We start from the raw sequence: 24,229 nt of genomic DNA on the forward strand, positions 1-24,229 counted from the left end.
TCAAAATTCATCCTGTGAAAAACATTTTGAAAGTGGACGATTGAGAGGCGAGCAAGGTCTTTTAAACCAGCAGCTTCAAACTCTGTTGTTCTCTTGTGCTCACTACATGATAACACTGGATAAAAATAAATAAATAAAAACTTACGGGCTGTTGTAGTTCACCCAGGACTGGACTTTATTCTGTCGTGTGGTTTATTTTGATAGGTGAAATATCTTAACACAGTCTCATCCCAAGAAGTCATATAACTGACGTCTTGGGACGTCTTTTGACCATACGTCAACATCCGCTGTAACACAGTCTCATCTCAAGAAGTCATATAACTGACGTCTTGGGACGTCTTTTGACCATACGTCAACATCCGCCTTTTTAGGGTACCCTTAAACGTCGGTTACATGACGATCCCGGGCCGTCATACAACTGACGCTTTACCTTTAACGTAGTGTTAAGAGAGGGATAGCTAAATGATATTGTTTTTGTGATGGGTTTTCCCAGATCGCATCACAATTATTAAACCAATATTAGCACAAATTTTGCCTCAAACCACATGACAAATGAAGCCACGGTGACGAATGACTTAAGATGAATATGAAAAAAAAAATTCTTTTAATTCTGGTTTCTCTAGCTATTTGAGTAAATGAAAACATAATACTTTCATTCAAATGTGAATTTTCCGTCCACCACCGAACTCTCTGCCAACCTTTTTTAAATAAAAATGCTATCGACACCAGCGCAATGAATTATGGGACAGAATAGGCCACTTAGGATCCATTTAAGTATAGTCTCTTTCACAGGGAAATGAAGAGTGGATTTGGCATCGCTTTTGAATCAGGGTAGCCTTCGTCGCACCACGGTGAGGCAACCGGCATCCGTATATGGCCTCGGATGCAGAACTGAATTGGGACAGCCTTCATTGCACCATGGTGATGCAATCGGCCTTCAAATGCAACCATCGGAGGGTGCAGCCCATAACCATCATATAGAGATAGATGCCCTATTGACCGCTACTGCCTATTGGCACAGACGAGCCATGGGGCCGCCATCTTAAACCGGTCACCCGCTCCACTGCTTTTCACTGTAATGAATGTAAGTTTATGATACTTTTCTCTGTAGCTAACCATTGACAAAGTAGACAAGTACCAAGTGTTTTAAATCTGATTAGAATTTTTTTAAAGTCTTTGAGTTGTTTTTGTGTTTATTTTTAACTGTCAATTTTTACAAATAAATATTTGTTTAAACCCGTTACATTTTGAAATTATCAATTTTAATTAGGCCTACATGTTAGGTTTTAGCGTGATGCATGGAATAATAGGTTTTCAATAAAAAAAAAATGTCGACTTTTGTAACAACTCACGCGGGTAACGCCGGTGCACATTCTTTATTTGTATTAGATAATATGGGACGATCAGATTTTTATAGCGCAAAAATATCAAAGCAAAAATTGTTACAGCTATCCCTGGTCTCCTATCTACAGGGCCATATATTCCACCATCTCACCTAGCCTACAGAAGAGACTGTGTGATAAATCTCGGAAGGGAGGTCAGAACAGTTAAGCCGCTCTACCTGATCAGAGCAAAAAGAGTGCCTTTCCCAGAGCGAAGTGAAATACATACACTGACAGTGTCCGTGTCCCACCCATTTGGGTTTTGCCGTTCGTTCTGTGTATTGGAGGCTCCAGGGCTGCTGGGGAGGAGCGAGGCTCGTCTTTATCAGTTAGACAGCGCCGCTGCTCGAGTGCTACACTGACCGTCAGCCGCGCGCAATCACCGTTTGATCGGGACCCGCGTGGAGTCTCTCTGTTATCTCGCCGCGTGCCACTGCAGCATAAGGGCAAGAGGAACTCCTGAGAGGATCACTTATTTCATCTGCACTGACCCTTTATAGGAGAGAAAAAAAATCAAAACACGGTCTTAGCTGACACCTGTCCAAGGAGATACTTAGTAGAAAACCTGTGCGTGTATCTCAGTGGAAGAAAGTAGTTTTAACCGTAGGTAACGTTGGACGTTTGTAACCTTGGAACTCGTAGCAGCTGTTTGGTGAGGATGGGACCGTTGCTCGTCTACATCGTCCTCTGCGTGCACCTCGCTATCCCGCATCTCGTCAAAGGTAAGTGGCAAAGCGCAGGATGCATGCTTTTTTTTAGTGTGAGTGATGTTGTTTAACTTTCAATTCTAGAGAGACGAAACAAAATAAGAACTGCATAATTCGGCACGTAACTCGTTTAAAACAAAATGTTTACTGTGCATCTCAAACATGTCCTGGAATTAACAACAGAACGCAGTGACCATATAGTTTGCAGTAGGCTAACTGATCACAAGTCATATGCGGAGATTTGAAATGCCTTTCATTGAAGCTCATGCTGTTTTTATTGGTCAAATGAAGGTAAGAGAGACATTTTTACAAGGTATCCCATTGACAGGCTGCTACAGCTTTCATGATCATACTCCCACGGTTTATAGATGGCAAGCTCTTTTGACATTTAATCCTTAAAAACGAATTATGTTATTATGGCACCAGTTGTTAATTTATTTTAATAATTATCCAGGTAATCCAGTAAAGAGCTATTACTTTTTAATTTCACCAATTATTCCCATAGCCTATTAACATTGATACTGTAATTATTTATTAGTTTACACAGTACTACAATTATTCACTTCGTCAGTCAATGAATATAGAGCACAAATAAACACATCATTATTTGATTACTGTTTTTATTCTTTCCTGCTAGTCATTATCCCAAATTATAGTGGCTGTTCCAGCTTTGTTTTTGTATGTTAATGAAACTCATGTGTATGGCTTGAAAAAAGTCAACCAAATGCAAAACTAAATATAAAACTGGAAAAGGGACCAACAACAGTTGGATTTTTTTTGTCTGTAAATTGCTGATGTCTGAATCATAGATCATTATTGAATTAATGACACATATTTGCAATTAATTAGCTGATCATGGATTAGTTACTTGTCAGTATTGAGATGACAAGCAATGGGATAGACACTACTGAGTAAATGATGCTAGTCACTGTAAGAAAACAATATGATTATTTGCTGGATAGTTACTGTAGAAATACTGCAAGAAAGGGATACCAGTCAATGGATTACTTGCAAGTAATTAAAATATAAATCCTAGTAAAATACAAATAGAAATACATAGTTAGTTTTAACAGGTCAATGTTAAAACAGCTTGCCACATTACATCAGAATTTTGAGAAACAGAAGGAGACTGATCAGTTGTCATGCTGGTAGGACTAGAGATTTATTTACCGGAGCTCAGTGGATGTTTCTCCTTGTTCATATTGATCTCCAGTCACAGTGAACATTGGACATGAGAATGATGCATATCCATTCAGATACAAATGTGCTGTCATTGTGAGAGTGGACAGGATTCCTTCTTGCTTCTTTCATTGTGGATTTCAACATCATTCAGAGCAGAACTGCTGTAAAACATCTTGAAGATAATGTTCAATGATGTCAAGATCCCTCTAATTATAATCATTAAAAAATCATTGTCTTTTGGCATTAGATTTAGTATTAATGTGGCTTATCTGTGCTTATTGACTTATACACACTAATTTTAGATGATTCAATGGTGATTTTTGACATTCAGATCAGCAGTATGACTAGCAGTAAAAACAAAAGTTATATCATCCATCTGGAACAAATAAATTCAGTGCATTCAAAGAGAAGAAAGGACATTTTAATGCTTGGTTGTTCTTTCGTAGCTTGAGAGACACAGGAAGTCCTACTTTCATTAATACAAATAATCGACTGTTGACATAATGAATATAACTAAAGAAAAACAATGTTGATAAGATATCTTTAATAATTTGGAAGAGTTGAAGTTCATACTGAAACTCTTGCCAAATTTTCTTGGTTTCTTGGCAAATCTGAGCAAAGTTTAAGACACCGAGATCTCTACTGAAACGCTAGAGGAGACACATGGGAGATTACTGGGATCTTTTTCATCTTGAGAAAAAACTGAGAAGCAAAATATGCTCAAATATGCACTCTATTGAATCTCATTACAGTCTAAGAGGAACCGGTCTCATGTGTGTGTGTGTGTGTGTGTGTGTGTTTTTTCACCCTGAGGGGATGAACCTGGTTTTGTAAAGTGTCTCCTTGAGGCTGCTAGAGCACTGAAGTATATGATGAAGCGTTCTCACAGAGGTGATGAATTGTGAATACTTCTTCATTTGTTCCCCAACAGTAGATTGTATCGCTTTCGAAGTTTGGATGCTGCTTTAGTATAGTCATATCAGTCCAAATATTTTTCATTTGGGCATAGCATCACAGTCTTTTTTGACTTCACAGGTCTGTTTTAAGTATGCTCACCTCTTTAGTTGTGCTAGGAGCTATAATTGTAACTGAGCGTGGCCTCAGAGCCTCCTGGAGTCAAATGTGCTTCTGCAGCTTGGAGCTAAAGCCTTCTCCTTGAATAATGGATTGTTAGCTACAATACCCCAGGGTGCACTTGTTCCTTGGCTTGGAGAGAGTGAAATCATCAGCGACAGTTCTTCACTTAATCACAGCACATTCAGACATCACACATTCGACATGCTTCAAGGTGTGATTTGCATGCCACAGTTTCAGTCACTCTGTTACACAAGAATTAGAAACTTCACAGATTTTCTTTTCTAATATAGTCAAAGTTAACTAATATATTGTATATTAAGGTAAAGGGATTGTCAACCCCAAAATTATGTCATCATTTAGTCAGCCCTTCTTTGGAACCTAAAATAGGACATTTTGAAGAATGTTAACCAAGTGTTAACCAAACAATTTCAGTTTCCATTGACAACAAATGTAATGGAAGTCAATGGAAACCGTTAAAAAAAAGGTTCTTCAAAAGATCATCTTTTCTGTTCCCCCGAAAAAAAAAAAAAAAAAGATTAAAAAAAAGAGGAAATGCAAACAGATTTGGAAAGACATAAGGGTGAGTAATTTATGACAGAATTGTTGGGTGGGCTATTTCTTTTCTTTGACTTTGAACAGAAACTCAATACAATTCCCAATTGTGGTTTAAAAAAAAATCGAGGGTGGGCTATCCCTTTAAAGCTGCAGACTTTTTGTGTGTTCAAATTTTTAAAAAAAAAGTATATTATAAGTAAAAACATCATGGATCAAATTTCTAAACCATGTGTTTTTTTTTTTCTTATCCTGAATCACTACATTACACCTATAATAAATGTTTGTATTCAGACTATTTTAGATTGGTAAGGGTCGTACCACTCCAGAGTAGCCGAGTACCTGTGTGCCTCATAGACATAAACAGAGAGAAGTAGCTCCGGCTACAATGTTTTTCCGCAAGACGCAATCAGCTCTGTTTGCGTGTGCCAAAAGTTAGGGACTGCTGCTTTAATTTAACAGGGGAATTTGTTTGTTTTTATGTTAAAATATTTGCTATCACAATTTAATGTAGATTAATGTCCATTGGTGGAACATTGGTTTTAGAAGTCCGACATCTATGGAAGCGTAAAACAGATTAAATATCTTGCAGTATGTCTCATATTTTTCCCACTGTGTGCGAGAATGTGTGGGAGATTTCAGTGGCTGCTTTCATTGATGCATTTAACTGTCGGGGGGCTATTACAAGCAAACACCCTATTCTCAATGTCAGGGGCCACAGCTGCTGGCTTGAGCGAATCAATGCTCCTTAAACAACTCTCGCCTGAAAAGATTTGCTGTGCATCATCTCATGCCATTTTGTAATGTATCAAAATGATGCGTGGTTGATAAAAAGGCATTTGGTTTGTTAAGCTACCGGCTTTCTCAGACAGATCGTGAAATAACGCTTGGTGATGACAGGGACTGTTGCAGTATGCATGTATTGATTTTACTTTTACATGTAAAGTTATAATTATTCGAAATACATTACGGGAACTAAAGTTGCAGTTCTAAGAAAAAAAAGTCACCTTTTTGAGATATAAAATCACAATTATGAGAACTAATCACAGTTAAATAATCACTAGAGTTGTCAAAAAGTGCAGACTTCGTTACCTAGTTGGTACTGAAAAAAAAAAGTGACGAGACGAGTATTTGAGCGGTGTTGAACGGATTCTTAAACACCTTTGATTGGCCATTTGGTTGACATGCTCAATATATAATGTCTGTGATTGGCAACAATGATTAACAATGACACTCTTTACCGAGCGCTTGCATAGATACCCATGGGAGCTTTTAAAAGCAGGTCCTATCAGCAGACCCCTAATTTATCCGCTGATAGATGCTGCTTTCAAACACGTCAACACAATGATCTAAATTGACTGTTTCAAGAAATAAAGTCATAAATACAGAAAATTATCACAAGGTAAGAATTATGAAAACCACTAATGAGCTGCATTTGTGGGATAAAAATTAATAATTACAGATAATGTTTGCAATTATGTTAAATGAAGTTGCAGTTATGAAATATAAAGTCTTCTCTTTTGATCCAAAAAACTTCCTGATGCTGCCATTCGCAGTGTCTTGTTGTTGGAAGCTGATAAATTCATCATTTGGATAACCTGGAAAGGTGGGTGTATTTCACTGACCCAGTCCATTACCATCATTGAAGTTGGATACTACAGCCCGCATTTGTCTCACTTTACAGCTGTGCATCCCAGCAGCCACAAGTGCTGGGTCCAGGTCTGGACCTCTGTGAATCCATCTGCAGACTGCCACACATCCATCCTACTCTGCATCCTCTGAGGCTGGCTCACGTTCGCCTGCAAATGGCTGTCTTGATAGTGTGTCAGCTACTGTGTTTCGATACCCCGGACAATACTGTATATCGAAATCAAAGACGGATAATTGTAAAATACATTTTGTTCAATCTAGGGCTGGTCCGAATACCATTTTTTGAGCTTTGATGCTTCGGTAGTAATGAACATTGAATTTTCGAAGCTTTTGAACCTCTTTATATCGGTCCGTCTGTTTGCATTTTGATTCTTTCGAGAACCTTTCATCCAAACGACTTCACAAGGGAGTGCACGTATTTGGTGCAATATAGATAGACGGGGGAGACGCGACACGTTCAGAATGAATAAACTTTTAATAAACTGCAGAACAGCGAGCGGGAAGCGGCACGCCTCATGCAAGTAGAGCTTATATGCTCCGAGAATGGACACTACAAAACACACACACACAAACACACACATAAACACAGGTCTGTTAACTTAAAGGAACACTCTGACTTTTTGGGACTTTAGCTTATTCATCATATCCCCCAGAGTTAGATAAGTCCATACATACTTTTTTCTGCTGTAAGTCTGTCTGATGCACCCACCGCTAGCCTAGCTTAGCACAAAGACTGGATGTAAATGGTTGCAGTAGCATACTAATCCCAATACAGTTACAGCACACACAGAGATGAAAAAGGTATGTTTTGACTTATCTAACTCTGGGGGATATAGTGAATAAGTCAAAGTCCTTTAAGCAATATTTTTAATAAGGTAGTCTAATATTTTTCTCACTAACAAATAACTGACAAAGTAGGGTAGATTTAACGTCACGTGAGCAGAGATTATGCTCCGAGAACGGATACTGCGCTAGTGATCTAAAACACACACACAGGTCTTTTAACTTAAGCAATATTTTTAATAAGGTATAGTCTTATAATATTTTTCTCACTGACAATATAGGGTAGATTTAAATTAAAAAAACGAAAATTCAAATTTGGGCATAACCCAAAATACAAGCCCAGGCACTTCTGTCCACACACACTGTTCTACGCTCGAAAGACGAAAATTTTAATGTCACATTTTGGAATCAAATACCAACCCACCGAACGAATATTCAAATATTCGGGTCCAGCCCTAGTTCAATCGCTCCAAACTTGTTGTTTTCAAGTGGCACAGAGGATTATCACAGAAAATGTTGACCCCAACAAATACCCCCAAAACTTCTCAACGATTGTCCACTTCATGCTGTTATAATTTCTATAATTTTTCTCCGCGTCTCTCAGCCGTCTACTGGCAAAGGCATTAACACATTTTACATCTCCTTTTTTCTGATATAAAATGGCACCTAGCCCCTGATTACTGGCATCTGTCTCCACAATAAAGGGTTTCAAATAGTCAGCCACCCCTAAGACAGGCGCATTTTCTGAGGGTGTCATAGAGGGTCCATTGCAGACCCCAAATGGCATACTCAAGAATTCAAAGAGGCCAAAAGGGGTCTTCGTCAATTGATTCCGCTTGTTAAATCGATTGCCGAGAAGTAACACACCCCCAGCAGAGCATCAAAGCTCTCATCGATTCGATTCGTCTTTTTTTTTCTGATTTAGTTTACGGTAATCTACACTCAGCCTGATACTGCCATCTGCTTTATGTGCCAGCGCGATTGGCGATGCATATTCACTATTACCATCTTGTATGACTCCTTTCTGTACCAGTCGTGAAATGTGATCCTTCACTTCTTTATACTGATTAGGAGAAATTCGATGATTGGGCTGTGTGACGGGCTCATCGTCAGTTAAGTGGATTTCATGTTTGATCTTGTCTGTGTAACTTAGATCTTCTTCCTCTAGGGCAAAGATATTGATGTATTTTGTCAACAGTGACCTGAGCTGAGCTTGCTCATACTTGCTTCCTTCTACATCATTCTTATCCACCTGCACACGCTCTCGGTCTTGCCCATCCCTCATATTTAAAGTCACCTGTTCTTGGTCACCCGAGACCCATTGAAATTTTACTTAACACCGCTGAGAGCTGTCCACACACTCCGCCTTTGACAGCGTACCCAGAAGGGTCCTAAAAACCACCTCCTGAAAAAACAACGTCCTCCTTCAACAAATTGATCTCACAATGCCACCCTTTCGTTCGCAATAGCATCAGGAAAATATTTCAAAACCAAGCTGGGGGCTTGTGACAGGGCAAGAAAACCATCTTATGTTTTCCCCCCTCTAGTTGTCTTCAGCTGTAAAAACTGTGCAGGAGCTGAGGTGTGCTGCTTCTATCTCTAAACGCCTCCATGAGGTACTCTAACAAATTGTCGACCCATTCATCAGTAACACACCAACATTCCAAGGCTGTACCCCTTTACAGAGACATAAAAAAAAAAAAATCATACTGATCTTGGTCAGACTGGTGCCTAACACACAGCTCCTGCTCGACTTCCTCTATAAAATCATCGACTGACCTACCATCTTTCTCTATATCACACCAATATGGTAATATGTGCCTTTCTCTTGGGACATGCACATAAGATCTCTGATTCAGTGAGGAAATCGCAGCCATTGCTTGATAATATTTGCAAATCTTGCTCTGTTAAATTAGCACCACCATGATCATCAACTCTGAATTGTTAATTGTTCTATTAAATTAGCTCTACTATGGTCATAATCTGGGGCTGGAATCATAAAACATCACATCTTTAAAAGTCTCTGCAAAGCTCTGAAAAGGATAAGTGCTTGTTGAAATCCTTTTGATTTGAAGCAATAACTTTCGAACAGTCTCTTTTAACCCCTTGCAAAACTCCACGACGAAGAGAAAGGTCTCTTCCCTCACCACAGCCGTTCCTTCCTGTGGGAATCTTCGGTCTCCTCTTCACCACTACCGTATTATTGCACTGTACTTTTTTTTTTTTTAATTGCACACACCAATGAAAAAAAAATAATTCTCCTAATTCTCTTTGAATACCCCACTCCAGGTACCAAAATTGTGGCCGCATTTAGAAAAATGACACAGGGCCAACATTTATGTGGGGTTTGCACTGTATTCCTTATAATTAGTTAGGAGTTTATTTTATTTATTCTATTTCTATGTCCTTGTATCTATTTTGTGAGTAGTGTATCTGTGTGCTACAGTTTATACATCAAAAGCTTTATTTATCAACATGTATTGCATTTTATTTTCTGCTTCGTATTGGGCACACTGTGACAGTGTAATTTTTTTTTTCCCCTTCTTGAGGACAGGACTGTGTTTGACAGAGGACCCATGTTGAGAGTGTGGGACAAATTTGTTCTGGTTGGTTGATTCTGTGGGCCCTTAAGCTCTAGTAGTTCAAGTCTTTATCCCACACATATGAACTGTGCTGTCAGCGTCAGCTGGCCACTTCATTAGAAAGGCTTCCCAGCACGAGTCCTGCATGCGTTATTTATTGTGTGACATTTGTGATTACACTGTGGAAAAATTCAAAGCAAGCACCTTAGAGAAGCAATCCACTGTGGGCTCTCCGTCTAACGAGGACCATCATTTGAGTGAAAAAAAAAAGAAAAAAAGGATTTGCTCATTATGTAGGCCTAGTTCAAATGCAAAGCGCAATCAGATTCCTTGTTGAAAATGTAAATGTGGCCACAGCATTTTCCTAGAGTGAACTTGCAGAGTTGATTGTAATTTTGTGCATTGACGTGTGCTTTTTTATGATGGAGAACCAGTTGAATTGTTTTCTTAGTTAAGCAAATGACTTTCCTCCCTTGAGAACAACATGCAGCTGTATTATACAAGTTTACCATATGATAGGCTCACAAGGCTCATTTTGCAGGTCGCTAGAAGTAGATAGTTTTGTCATTAGTTTTTTTTTTTTTTTTTCATTACTTTCCCTCTCTCTTTAATGAGTGTACAGAGGCTATTCCTTTCTAGATCATTGGTTCTGATAGCCTCACATTTCACAATTAATCATGAATGGAGCAACATGGCTGCACTGGTGAAACAGAACTCAATCTTTCCATAATGACCTTCCATTCTTATGAGGTGTCATTGAACTTTAATCATTGCCCTTCTTTTCCTGTACGCTGGGGTGCAATTGTGGTCATCACTGTCTGGACTGTGCCCATTCAATACAGCTAATAATAAAAGAGGGATCCATTAGTTTCTTGTTTTGACAGGCTAATGGCACCCTTGGTGTTTGTTGATGAGCAAGACTTGACCTGCATTATGTCATGGAAGGGCACCTTCATCACAGGAGTAAGATCATGCTAGATTGTGAAGAATATTAAGGGGTCAAGAAGATTTATCTGGTCAGCATGGTCCTTTGGCCCCTTTTCTCTACTCATAGTTGCCTAATGTTTAGACAAAAAATTCCAAAAAAAAAAAAATACAAGCTATAAACATGGCGAAAAAGAAAAATCAAATCATATGCTTCTGATAGGATCTGCACTAGCAGTTGGTATTCAGAGGAAAGAGAATGTTAACAGTGATAGACCTTGAATAATTTGAGTATTTTGTTGTTTGTGGGGATGCATGTTATGATGTGCTTATGGGGGGTATCTTTAGATGTCATTGTGAGATTTATAGTTTCCTAAGATGATCTGATCTTAAGCCTGGGACACACCAAGCTGATGTAAAAGAACTAGTGGCGACAAAGGCTTATATGTGTTGTTCCCTCGTCGGCTTCGTCTCGCCCTAAAAGCTGCACTTCAACACACCAAAAGGACTAAAGGCGACTGTAAACTAGCATGCGCGTTTTGCACCTGCTTGTAATATCCCTTTAAATAAGCACCAAGCAATCAATTTTGCATTTAAAAGATGTCTAATAGCTCTGACGTCTAGGCTAAAACAAGGCAACAGTAAAAATTTAATAATTGAATAGGTAGTTTTATCGTATATATATATATATATATATATATATATATATATATATATATATATATGTGTGTGTGTGTATATTATTAGATGAAAAGATTAACATACTCGGAATGTGTGATCCATACACAGCACCCACTGATGTTTTCATTGCTTTGAAGCTAGCAAAGTCTCTACCAGACTTAGAGTTACACTGCACACAAAAATGAAAGCCTACAAAAACTACAGATAGCTTAGCTATCTTTTTTTTTTTCAAGAGTGCATGGGTTAACAATGCTGTTATATGGGAGGTGAAAAACAGGAATATCTTCATAATCAAAGCAAAGGTATGTTTGCTTGGTTATGTTTGCAGCTCCAGTTCCATCGTGTGATGAAGTCTTCATCTGAATATGTACACCCTGCCCTCCGGTGAATAACAGCTTGATAAGAAACAATAAAAACTTATGGCAACTGTATGATATATGGCTAGCAGGATATCAAACATTGTAGCCTACTGTACCTGCTTATCCACTCCACATAGCATCAGACAACAGACAAGAGCAGTAAAATGTGTGTAATCCTTTTGGCAATCTTTTAGGCTGTAAAGTAATACGTGTCGTGTACAATAGTATACATGCAAACTAAGTAGTAAGTGGACGCAGTGCAACAGTAACGTGTCATTCATTCATTTATTCATCTTCTCATATCATATCAAATCACGTAACAGTTACAGATGAACGCGTTTTTGCCACCCACTGGCGAACGTGTTAGCACATTTATGTTAACACGATTGACAGTGCATCCAATCGCACAGCAACTATCTGGCATGACGTTTACACCTCAAAACATCAACTTTTGTATATTAAAACTGGCAACGTCCTGGTAAGATCCTTGATTAGTTTACTGCATGGGTTTCGTTGCTAGATAACAACGCTCTTGCCCGCCAGTCTGTAATTGTGACGTCACATGCAAAGTATGAATAGTGGGTGTAGTGTTTTTTCTCTTGAGAGATAAACTGTGAGTGAAATGACATTCATAATGAGTGATGAATTAGAATAGCAGATGACAGGAAGTCAAATTGAATGAAAATTATGTCACTCCAGAGCACAAAACCCTCTTCTTCTCTGTGGGAAACAAATCATCCTCTTATAGAACATGGCTACCCCATGTGGCATTTGTTAACAAGCACCACTGGTACTACTTATACCAATGCGCGGCTAAAGAGTGATGGGCTTAGAGGGTGGATTGGATCTGGATTGCTGCATATTTAAACAGTTTATTTAAAGATGTGCTAAAATTACCTGTGTAGCAAGTTCTCCTTGTTTTCCCTTAGGTCCAAAGCTCTTTTAAGACATTGGTTTAAAGACTGAAGTTGATTAAAGCAAAGTGCTTTTCAAAGAGCATATTTCTTCCAGATCTGACATCTGCTATCTTGTAAATCAAGTCTATATTTGATTGATTTATATAAAATGTATGCTGATTTTGAAGCTGCACTGCACCAAGAAATCAGGGTTGTGTGACATTCTGAACTGTATTGAGAATGCCATTAAAGTACAATTGAATTAACTAATTTTAATTGATGTAGCATAATGGCATCCCAACAAGACTTTTAATGTTGACTTTTATGGTTTGGTGAATTTGTCTGAATCTAGTTTCATATGGAAAAAATTAAATTTTTGGAAAATATTTAAACAAAAGGTCCAGCCCTAAACCTAATCTTCAGTGGGGCATAAGCAGATCATAGGAAAACGCACAAATGAGATTAATGTGAATTCGACACAAATTTGCCTGAAGCTTTGGGCTTCTTTGTTTACGGGTTACACTGTGTGTGTGTGTGTGTGTGTGTGTGTGTGTGTGTGTGTGTGTGTGTGTGTGTGTGTGTGTGTGTGTGTGTGTGTGTGTGTGGGAGGGGGGAGATATTTGCACTCTTGTTGTTTTAGAGTGTCACTCTTTCATTGCTGTACACTTGTTTCTGCACAGTGGCTGATCTGTAGTGTGTACCACAGAAAGTTTCTCTGAGTTTTCCTATATATTTCCCATTTCGTGTGTCATTTATGGTCAGTCATTTTTGAACGAGAGGAAGCTAAGACCCCGTTTACACCTGGTATTAAAATGCGATCTGTATCCAGATAAGTTATCCGGATAATAAGTACTGATTCCATTTACACCTGGCCACATAAATGTGTTTTTGCAAAACGGATATAAATCCGATCTTCACCTCCTGCGTTATATGCAGATTTATTGGATTGCACGCCACCAAAAGCAACAGATCTGAGTGGCATTTTATTGATCATCAGCTAATTTCCAAATCAGAGACATCAATAAGAGAGAGTGGCAACAGGCCTGGTAAGATAATTTCGTTTCTTTACTTGAAGATGTGTTAACTGCGTCTGTGACTTACTTTCACTTTTATTTGCGATGTTTGCACGTTGAATAGACGCTCAGCTGCTCATCTGCGGTGATGCGTGTCGCGTGTCGCATCTGACTAGGCTATAACATGACATAGCCTATATAACACGCTCTCACTCGTTTATTTTTTAGCATTTTTGGGAGGAGTAAAATATACATATGTGGTTTCAACAACCAGATTGCGTTTACACCTAGTAAAGATCCGGACACAATGCGAGCCAGACTACCTCCAGATGTGGTCAGGCAGATCCGATCACGATCCGATCACAACGCGTTTACACCTTGCATTAACATGCGTTTTTTATTATCCGGATAACTTATCTGGATACAGATCGCATTTTAATACCAGGTGTAAACGGGGTCTAAGTGTGGTTATTTTTTTTATGACCATTTAACATATCTGAATCATCTCCTTGGGTTTTTTGTGTGTTCACATAGGTAATACAACAAAAGTCACCAAGTTTCATCCCCCTCCAAATGTTAACGGTTTCGGTCATTTATGACTGAAGAAGCCCAGAGGGTAGTTTTGAATGTCAATGAGAGCATGTTGGTTGACTTGAAAAAGCCTTGTTTGAAAGTTTAGAGAAAAGTAGAAAACACCCCTGTCCTTACAATTCAAACTTGGCCAATACCCACTCAAAAGATTATGAATTACGAAAAAAAGATCAGTGCAGTTTTCAATCAGTAAAATTGTCCATTGAAGTGAATGTAGTAGGCGTAATAGATGACTGCAACTGTATAAGTATGTCAAATTAATGTAAATACCATCTATGTGTGGTGTGTAACTCGGGGAGGAATTAAGAAGGTCTTCAAGATTCAAGCATTATATAGCCAGGTGCCTCATTAGTAAGTAATTTGGAAGTAAACAGAGACACTTGCCTTGGCTTTGTGAAATACTGGGAGTGGGTGGATTGTTTGGGAATTATTGGCTGAACTCTGGTTGTGGTTCTCCTGGGTTCTTTCATATTTTTAATTAGATTAGCTCCATCCCCCAAGCTCCTTAAAAGAGTCTAGACAGAGTAAAAGATCTGCCCAAGTTCTACACTGACTACAACATACACTTTTGTACAGATATGCTGTGCTTGGCAGTTGTGATTAGTACTACATATAGAATAGAATAGTACTACATATTCCAACAAAGTACTTTTAGGTATTCACCATCTCTTTCGCCTCTGCATAGATATGAATTACATTTGTCAGCCTCTTTACTGACGTGAGATGTGATAAGATTCAGATGCAGGTATCATCAGTGTAATGTTTTCTGAATGAACTGCATCGATTGAATGCACCCCAATTACTCTCAGGCCAAGGTTGATGTCCTGGCTTATTTATTGATTATAAGAAAATGAAGGTTTAATTTGATACTCTAATGCAAACCTTCAGTTGACGCTTTTCCTCATGCACAGCAGTTTCGTTTAACACCCCTCACTGTCTGTCTGATCTTGAGGCTTACATTCAGTAGTTAGCACAATGCGGTATGGCTTTTACCGCCTTATTCTCTGCTCCCAGACACCCAGTGCTCACAGCATGCCTTTGTTAACCACATTAAGTACATTAACCACAGTCAATATCTGACTATTTGTCTTTCTTCCCTTGGTTCTGTTCTCAGAGCCATCATCTCATGCTCAGTTCAAGACAAATGCTTTCACTTGGCTAGTTCTGATTTAATTTGATGTGTGAAGAGAAGCTTGTCAAGCGTATGTGTGTGTGCCTGTATTTTTAGCTTTTATTGTGCATGTCTTGTTCATTATCGTGCTAGTGTATTTGTGTGTCTACTGTGTGTTAAGCAAGTGGATGTGTTTTCTCATAATGAGGTGCTATGTGTGCCATACTCAAAAAGCTTTGAAAGCTAACCCAGAAATGTCATCACATTAATAAGGGCTTCTTCACAAGCCAGAGAAGCTTTTTTCAAAAAGTTCTACAGCACTTTGTGTGACACCATGACTCTCTTGCATGTGCTCATGCTGCTGTTTATTGATAGTCATGCATCTGACTGAAAGTTGCACGTTTCACTTTATATTTATCTTCATTTACAACAAATCCAGCAGAAAAAAAGGAAGACTGAATTCACCTTAAATTTTGCATCCCCTGGAGCCTCTGTCCAGTACACGCCCTCCGTGCTTACGTAGACAGAACGCAGTGTTTCAGGACCTCAGACCAGCTCTTTGTCTGGAATGGTGGGAGTCTGAAGGGAAAGGCTCTCTCAAAGCAGAGGTTGTCTCACTGGATAGTGGACGCCATTGCTTTGGCTTACCAACAGCAAGGTCGACCGTGCCCCCTTGGTGTGACAGCGCACTCCACCTGGAGTGTGGCTTCCTCTTGGGCTCTAGCGCATGGTGCCTCGCTGGCAGACATCTGCAGCGCTGCAGGCTGGTTGACATCCAACACATTCACCAGATTCTACAATCTACGAGGGGAGCCTGTGTCCCCTCACGTACTCGCTCATCCGACCAGTACTGGACCCACTCAGGTGTCTTGGCTTGCTCGCCATTCCACTCCACGGACTGGATAAGTGCGATTATTTCCTCAGCACTCCTCAGTTCCTCCAGCACTGTTGACGCTGACGCCAGCATCTATTGCCTGGACGTCGGCTAGGTGCCTCCGTGTGCATGGTTACTTTTAGTAACCCCCTACATGTTTTTTTTTTTTTCCACTGTAAGCCTCCTTGAGCATGTGTCTTCCCTCGGCAAGCCACCTTGCCACCCCTGGAGTTAAATTTCTATCCACCCTACGGGTTGGTTACTCCAGTGTTCCTCCATATGAAGTCATTTTGGGCCATATTCTTAAGTCCTCCCTATGGGTAGGCATACTGCAGCATATTTATGCTCCCCAGTGTACCTTGGTATTCCTGTGCTAACTAGGACTCCTCGTCCGTGCTTATATCACGACAGGGGATCAGACTTCGCAAGGCACTGGAAGACAGCTGTGAAGGTGGCGTGATTACACGGGGGACCCCCATACTCCATCATCCGACGTAACTCGAAGTAACTACGAAAGGGAACGTCTCGGTTACATATGTAACCCTCGTTCCCTGAATAGGGAACGGAGACGCTACGTCTCCCTGCCACTTCCGCTGTACCGCTGGGTAGACACCTGAGTTCAGTCTCGGCTCCGAAGACATAGCTGCGTTTGCGTCCGCATCCTCCTTTTGTACGTGGTGAGGTGGGGATACATTATGCAAATTCCGTAGACCCATGGCATTTCTTTGCCATTGGCTCGTTTTTTAATACTCGAAGATGACAGGCTTTCTAAGCGAAACCCCCATTCTCCGTCATCCGACGTAACGTCTCCGGGGTTACATACGTAACAGACGTTCCCTATCGAGGGAACTCAACACTGCGTCGATAAAATCGACTCTTTGGGGACGCTCCCTAAGCGTGCGCCTCTGAAGTATGAATGAAACTAATCCAATCCTGATTGGTGTTGCGTCGTGACGTAACATGTGACGGCATACCCGGAAGTATAAAAGTGACGCTGTCACAACACACACTAGCTTTCGCTCTTCAGCAAGCGCTTTATGTTGAAACTGTCTGTCTTATTTGGTGTTGTTTGTCTTATTATTGAAAGAAAGTATGGCCAGTGAACAATTCAAGAGGTGTGTGCATCCCTGCCCTCGTTTCATCACGGGTGGGGACGCACACTCTCTCTGTGTGTATTGTTTGGGAGTGCAGCACGCACGGGCAGCTCTCGAGGGGGCTGCTTGTGAAATGTGTGAGGCTTTGCCTATTAGAGTGCTGCGCTCCCGGCTGGCGTGCTTTGACGAGCACGGTCAGGCTCGCGTTCCCCAGGGTTCCGGTCCCGCATATGTCGAAAAAACGATGCGGCGACTGAGATCCTGGGGTTCGCAGCGGGATCTGGCGGAGGAGAGTGAGAATGCTGAGGCATTTTCTCGCTCGCCATCGGCTGATCCCGCAGCCTCTGAGAGTGGTGTGGGAGCCCGCGCTGCGGTTTCTCCTACCCGCGATCAGGTCCCGGTGCTTGAGCTGTCTGCTTCTGAGGAAGGGGACGTGCTCAGCATCGATGCGGACGACCGTGATCTCAGCACGCCATCACGCGGCCTGGGTTATGAGGAGCTGGTGGAGGTTGTGACACGCGCTGTGGCCAGACTAAACATCAGCTGGCCACAACATGAGCAGGAAACGCAAGTCACCAGTAAAATGGACGAGCGTTACCTGCAGCGCAGGTCACAGCCTCACCGCCGGGGTCTGCCGTTTTTCCCTGATCTCCATAAAGAGATCTCGAGAACGTGGGAAAGACCGCATTCGTCCCGTATTTCGAGTCCCAATGTAATAGATTACAGCAATGTTATGGGGGCTCGAGATATGGGATATGGGAAGATGCCGAAGGTGGAGGAGGCTTTAGCGAGCTATCTCTCTCCCGAATCGGCGTCTTTCCCTAAAGATCCCGGTGTTGCCTAGTAAGCCCTGCAGAGAGACATCTGCATTAGTGGGCAGGGCTTACATGGCGGCGGGTCGGGCTGGTTCGTGTCTGCACTCAATGGCGATTTTGCAGGCATACCAGGCCGACCTCCTGAAAGATTTGGATGAGGGGGAGGGGCCTACTCCTGAAGATGTCGCGGAGTTGAGGAAGGCCGCAGATTTGTCTCTCCGGGCCACTAGGGAAGCGGCCAGCGCTATTGGCCGCTCTATGGCGGCCATGGTGGCCACGGAGAGGCATCTGTGGCTGAACTTATCCGGTATTAAAGAAAAGGATAGGTCCTTCCTGCTGGATGCGCCGCTTTCGGCTTCTGGCCTGTTCGGCGACGCCGTTAATTCGGTTGTCGACAGGTTTCAGGAGTCGAGAAAACAATCTGCGGCGTTCCAGCAGTACCTCCCCCGGAAAGCGAAGGCCAAATCTAGTAGGGGGGGGCAAAGCAATCAGCCCCAGCCATCAGCCAGCTCCTCCCACAGGGCAGAGCAGAAGGAGAGCGTTTCCTCTAGAGCCCCCCCTCCGGGGTCTTGGCAACAGAGGAAACGCTCCCAAAAACCGAAGTCCTCCAGCCAGAGGGGCGACCTGAGGGACGTCATTCAGGCTAAGAGGACTTCGGAAAAGAGGTCCTAGCCAAGGCAGGACTTCAGAGGGCTGCCCCCTCCGCAGTGAGACAACCGAGGTTGTTCTCACAACGGGGCCCTCTAGGAAAAGATGCAGGTCCGCCGTTAACAGCGCTTCGGGCCGCACCAATTTCCAGCGAAAAGACACCAGAGGCCAGCCTCGAGAGGCTGGTACCCTTAGCAGATTTTGTAGAGGGATGGTATCATCTTCCCAACATATCTCCATGGGTCCTGCAGATAATACGAGTTGGGTACAGACTGCAGTTCGCGCACCGCCCCCCCAAGTTCTCTGGGGTGGTGCTCACTGCGGTGGTCCCAGAGCAGGCTCAGGTGTTGGAACAAGAAGTACAGACTCTGCTGTCGAAAGGAGCCATAGAACGTGTTCTTCCGGTAGACAGGGAGTCCGGGTTTTACAGCCGGTACTTTATAGTTCCAAAGAAGGATGGGGGGTTAAGGCCAATTTTGGATCTCAGGGTGTTGAACCGGTCTCTGAGAAGGTTCAAATTCAGAATGTTGACCATTCCAACAATCGTGAGTCAAATCAGATCCGAGGACTGGTTTGTCACGATAGATCTGAAAGACGCCTATTTTCACATCTCCATCCTTCCTTGTCACAGGAGGTACCTGAGGTTCGCTTTCGGGGGCGAAGCATACCAATATCGGGTTCTTCCGTTCGGCCTAGCACTCTCTCCCCGCACATTTACCAAGTGTATGGACGTGGCCCTTGCTCCACTGAGACTTCAGGGGATTCGCGTATTAAATTATCTCGACGACTGGCTTATTTTGGCCCAGTCTCGGGAGATGGCAGTTCGGCATCGAGATGTCGTTCTTGGCCATATTCAAAAATTGGGGTTAAGACTCAATTTGAAGAAGAGTGTGCTAGAACCGTCCCAGGGCACGACCTTTTTGGGAGTCGTGTGGAACTCGACTACAATGCAGGCACGTATGTCTCCCGCACGTATCGAGTCAATTCTGGTGATGGTGTCCAGGGTGAGGCTAGGTCAGGCCGTCACTGTGAAACACTTTCAAAGGATGCTGGGCCTCATGGCAGCGGCATCCAACATTATTCCTCTGGGCCTCCTTCACATGAGGCCCCTCCAGTGGTGGTTGAAGACCAAGGGGTTCTCACCCAAAGGAAATCCGTTCCGTATGATCAGAGTAACGCGACAAGTGCCTTTAGTCTCTGCAAATATGGAAGAAGCCTTGGTTCCTATCCCAAGGGCCAGTGTTGGGGGTGTCATGTCGCCGGGAAACCGTTTCGACAGACGCCTCCCTTACGGGCTGGGGCGCGGTCATGGACGGCCGCTTTACCAGGGGTCTGTGGCAGGACCATCATCGCACTTGGCATATAAATTGCCTGGAGATGATGGCGGTATTCAAGGCTTTGAGGAGCTTCCTCCCAGACATCGAGGGTCGCCACGTCCTTATACGGACGGACAATACGTCAGTGGTGGCCTATCTGAACCGACAGGGGGGACTCAGATCGCGCCCTCTGTGCAAACTGGCGCATCAGATTATCCTTTGGTCCCAGGGAAAGATATTGTCAATAAGGGCAATGTATATCCCAGGGGTTCAGAATCGGGGAGCAGACATCCTGTCGAGGCAGGGGCTGAGGCCCGGGGAATGGAGACTTCATCCGGATGTGGTGAAGTCAATATGGGAGAGGTTCGGACCGATGGAAGTGGATCTGTTTGCGTCTCGAGAGACGTCCCACTGTCCACTTTGGTTCTCCCTCTCACATCCAGCCCCGCTGGGGTTGGATGCCATGGTACAGGCTTGGCCGAGGCTTCGCCTGTATGCTTTCCCCCCGATCGCTCTGCTCCCAGGGGTCCTGGAGAGGGTCCGTCAAGAGGGCATCAGTCTACTTCTGGTTGCCCCGAGATGGCCGACACGAGTATGGTTCTCGGATATAATATCACTCCTCATAGCTCCGCCATGGCCGATTCCTCTGAGGAGGGATCTATTGTCTCAGGCGGAGGGCACAATCTTCCACCCTCGCCCAGAGTTGTGGAAGCTGTGGGTCTGGCCTCTGAGGGGGTTCAGTACCTAAATGCTGGCTTATCAGCTGAGGTGGTTGAAACCATACTTAGCTCTAGGGCCCCATCTACCAGGAGATTATATGGCCTCAAGTGGAAGGTGTTTCACACTTGGTGTGGAGAACGAAGGTTGGATCCAGTAAACTGCCCAGTGGCTTCAGTTCTGGAATTCCTTCGGAATCGTTTCTCTGCGGGTCTCTCCCCGTCCACTCTTAAGGTGTACGTGGCTGCCGTTTCGGCTTTCCACACGCCAGTAGATGGTGGACCTCTGTGGAGGCACCAATTGGTCATTAGGTTTCTCCGTGGTGCTTGGAGGATGAGGCCGGCGATCAGGTCCAGGGTGACTGCCTGGGATCTGGCAATAGTTCTGGAAGGGTTGTCCCTCGCTCCCTTCGAACCTTTAGAGTCGGCTTCGCCTAAGGACTTAACGCTGAAAATGGTCTTTCTCTTAGCGATTACCTCTCTTAAGAGGGTGGGAGATCTCCAGGCCCTGGCGGTAACGCCAGCTTGCTTGGAGTTTGCCCCTGGCAAAGTAAAGGCCTTTTTGCTTAAGGGCTCACTCGACTAGAGGCATGGCTTCCTCTAGGGCCCTTCTGTCGGGAGTACCTCTGCAGGAGATTTGTGAGGCAGCCGGCTGGGCTACCCCGCATACTTTCATCAGGTTTTACAGTCTCAGCCTTCCCAGTACGCCCGGTGCACACGTACTCGGCCCTTGCTGAGTGCCTAATCAGTTTCACTCTGGGGCGGGTCTGTTCGGTGCGTGGCCTAGTGGGTACTCGTTCCCCAAAGAGTCGATTTTATCGACGCAGTGTTGAGTTCCCTCGATAGGGAACGTCTCGGGTTATGACTATAACCCTTGTTCCCTGAGAAGGGAACGAGACACTGCGTCGTGTTGCCACGCCCCCTTTTCAGACCCTTGAGCGTCTTGCTTCATCGCGAGGCTAGTGTGTGTTGTGACAGCGTCACTTTTATACTTCCGGGTATGCCGTCACATGTTACGTCACGACGCAACACCAATCAGGATTGGATTAGTTTCATTCATACTTCAGAGGCGCACGCTTAGGGAGCGTCCCCAAAGAGTCGATTTTATCGACGCAGTGTCTCGTTCCCTTCTCAGGGAACAAGGGTTATAGTCATAACCCGAGACGTTTTCTGCCTGTAGTAACAATGAGTGAAACGTCACTTCATCATTGTGTATCAGACATTGCCATCTTGTGGAATAAAGGTGAATTTCACTTATTCATTCATCAAAGATTCAATAATTATTGTGCGGAAAAATATATTTATACTGTTAAAAAATAAAATAATGGTAAAACCGACATTGTTTTATAATTTTATATGTTCTTATTGTTATATTGTTTAGAAATGAATAGTTTGATGAATAGTAAGAAGGTTGATATGATATCTAACTGTAAAAAAAAAAAAAAAAAAAATTGAATGAGGAGGAGGGAAGTGAATGTCCTGCATCACTAAATATCTGAGTTATGCGTTTAAGGGTTAAATCATGTCCCAGTGGTTCAATCTTGAAGTCCATAAGTGATGTTGTCACTTGCCATGTGATGCTTTAAACCATCAAGCAAATGTTAGAGAAATTCACAAAAGTTCAGTTCGGGTAGCAAGATCAAGATTGAATTTATAATCACACGCAATTGCAATCCCTAGAGACTGGAGCTGAGAGTTTGTAAAGTTATCCAGCTGTTAGACATTACAGCTCAACCATTCTCATGAGCCTAGTCTGTGCTCTCCTAAAAACCGACTCATGAAGCGGATGGAGTGGGATAGTTTGTAGTCTTTTGTCTCCGCTGTTGCCCAGATGAGTTTGACAGAGTCTGTAATTGGATGAAAGGTTACAGCCTCTTACACCAGCTCATGATAATTAGAGAAATGCTTGAAATTCAAAAAAGGTTGAAAAGGCGTGATTGGGATGAGGGTGGAGCCGTGGAGTGGTTGGAAGTGTTTCTTTTTTAAGTTCGAACAGATTATGGAAAGCATAAGTTTCCTTCCAAAGTCTGAAAAAAAAAAATGATTTTAAGATCAGATGGCTCAATTTTATTTTAGACAGTGTGTTTGTGTATTAGCATATGCAAAGGAAATTATGAAATCATGTATTAACATTGTTGGTTACTGTCTGCAGACAGACTATGTCCTCTTAAACTTTGTGTTAAAAAAAAAGCCATTAGGCAATCGATTATGCTAAACTACTCAAGATATCACAGTAATAACCTAAACCGTATGTAATCAGAGAAGCTTTTGTTGAATAATACAGAGAAATTAAAATCAGATGTATCGCTTGCCTTCCCATGAATGCTTAATTTGTAGTTATAAAGGCTGCATGTAGGTCAGTGCATTTATTTCAGTAACATAATGCTGAGCTGAATTGAGTGTATAATTGATCATGAATCTTTTGCGGTACTAAATTGTGGATAATTAATTCTTGGTAATTGGAAACTTTCAGCTATGAATGTCCATGAAGAATTCAGGTGATAAAAACTGAACGCATTGGTGTTGTTAGAAGTGATATGATGTTATTAAACTTATTGTTTATGATGCATTTTGGTCCATCTCCATTTGCTTTATACTGTATTCTGAATTACCACTGAGGTTTAGCACAACTGGAATGTTTTGGCCGATTTCACCTCGACTACATATATCCTCCCTCTTTCATTTGCCTAATTAAATGAATAAATATGCATTCAGCTTTCTAACCAGTTTACAACTCTGATTTGTTTTAATTTTTTTCTCAGTAGGGTACTGCATAAATAAACAAGAATACATTTTCTACTGTACATTTTGTTAATCACCTTGAAGGTTTTTTTGCTAGTGCAGTTGTTCTTGTGAACATTTGTGTGTGTGTGTGTGTGTGTGTGTGTAAGGAATAGGGTTTGAAAATGAGAACCGGTTCATATTTAGTATTCAAACAATGTTTGGTTCTATTTACATTTCTAACACATTAATCCTTCAGTGGATTTAATACCGCTATTGCCGCACTAAATTGCTCAGAATTCCCTTCACTTTGCAGTCAGTGTTGGATGAAATATTAGATAAAAATAAATAAATAAATAAATAAATAATAGAGTTTAATTGAACTAAAATTACTATAACTAAGCTAAAATTAAATATATACAATTTAAATATATTTATTTTATTCAATTAAATGAAAAATGACAAAAGCATATAACTAAATGACAATTTAATTTTGAAATTAAACTGAAAAAGAATCTGAGCTAATTCAAAATGTTAATAAATACTAAAATAGCA

At 42.0% G+C, this 24,229-nt stretch overlaps 1 protein-coding gene across 3 annotated transcripts in view; it reads left to right on the forward strand.

Annotated features, from left to right (window-relative positions):
• Positions 1 to 1,626: 1,626 nt before the first annotated feature.
• The window catches only part of edil3a (EGF like and discoidin domains 3a), a 231,918-nt gene continuing 209,315 nt past the window's right edge, over positions 1,627 to 24,229 (forward strand). For 2 of the 3 annotated variants that reach the window (XM_039653200.2, XM_039653201.2), the window contains exon 1: positions 1,627 to 2,104. In XM_039653200.2, the coding sequence (XP_039509134.2) occupies positions 2,041 to 2,104 (64 nt within the window). In that variant the 5' untranslated portion in view covers positions 1,627 to 2,040. The remainder of the gene's footprint in view (positions 2,105 to 24,229) is intronic. The other variant, XM_039653202.2, reaches the window with a different exon arrangement.

The sequence above is a fragment of the Pimephales promelas genome, chromosome 4 (genome assembly GCF_988280905.1).
Source record: "Pimephales promelas chromosome 4, fPimPro1.hap1.1, whole genome shotgun sequence".
Taxonomy (NCBI): domain Eukaryota; kingdom Metazoa; phylum Chordata; class Actinopteri; order Cypriniformes; family Leuciscidae; genus Pimephales; species Pimephales promelas.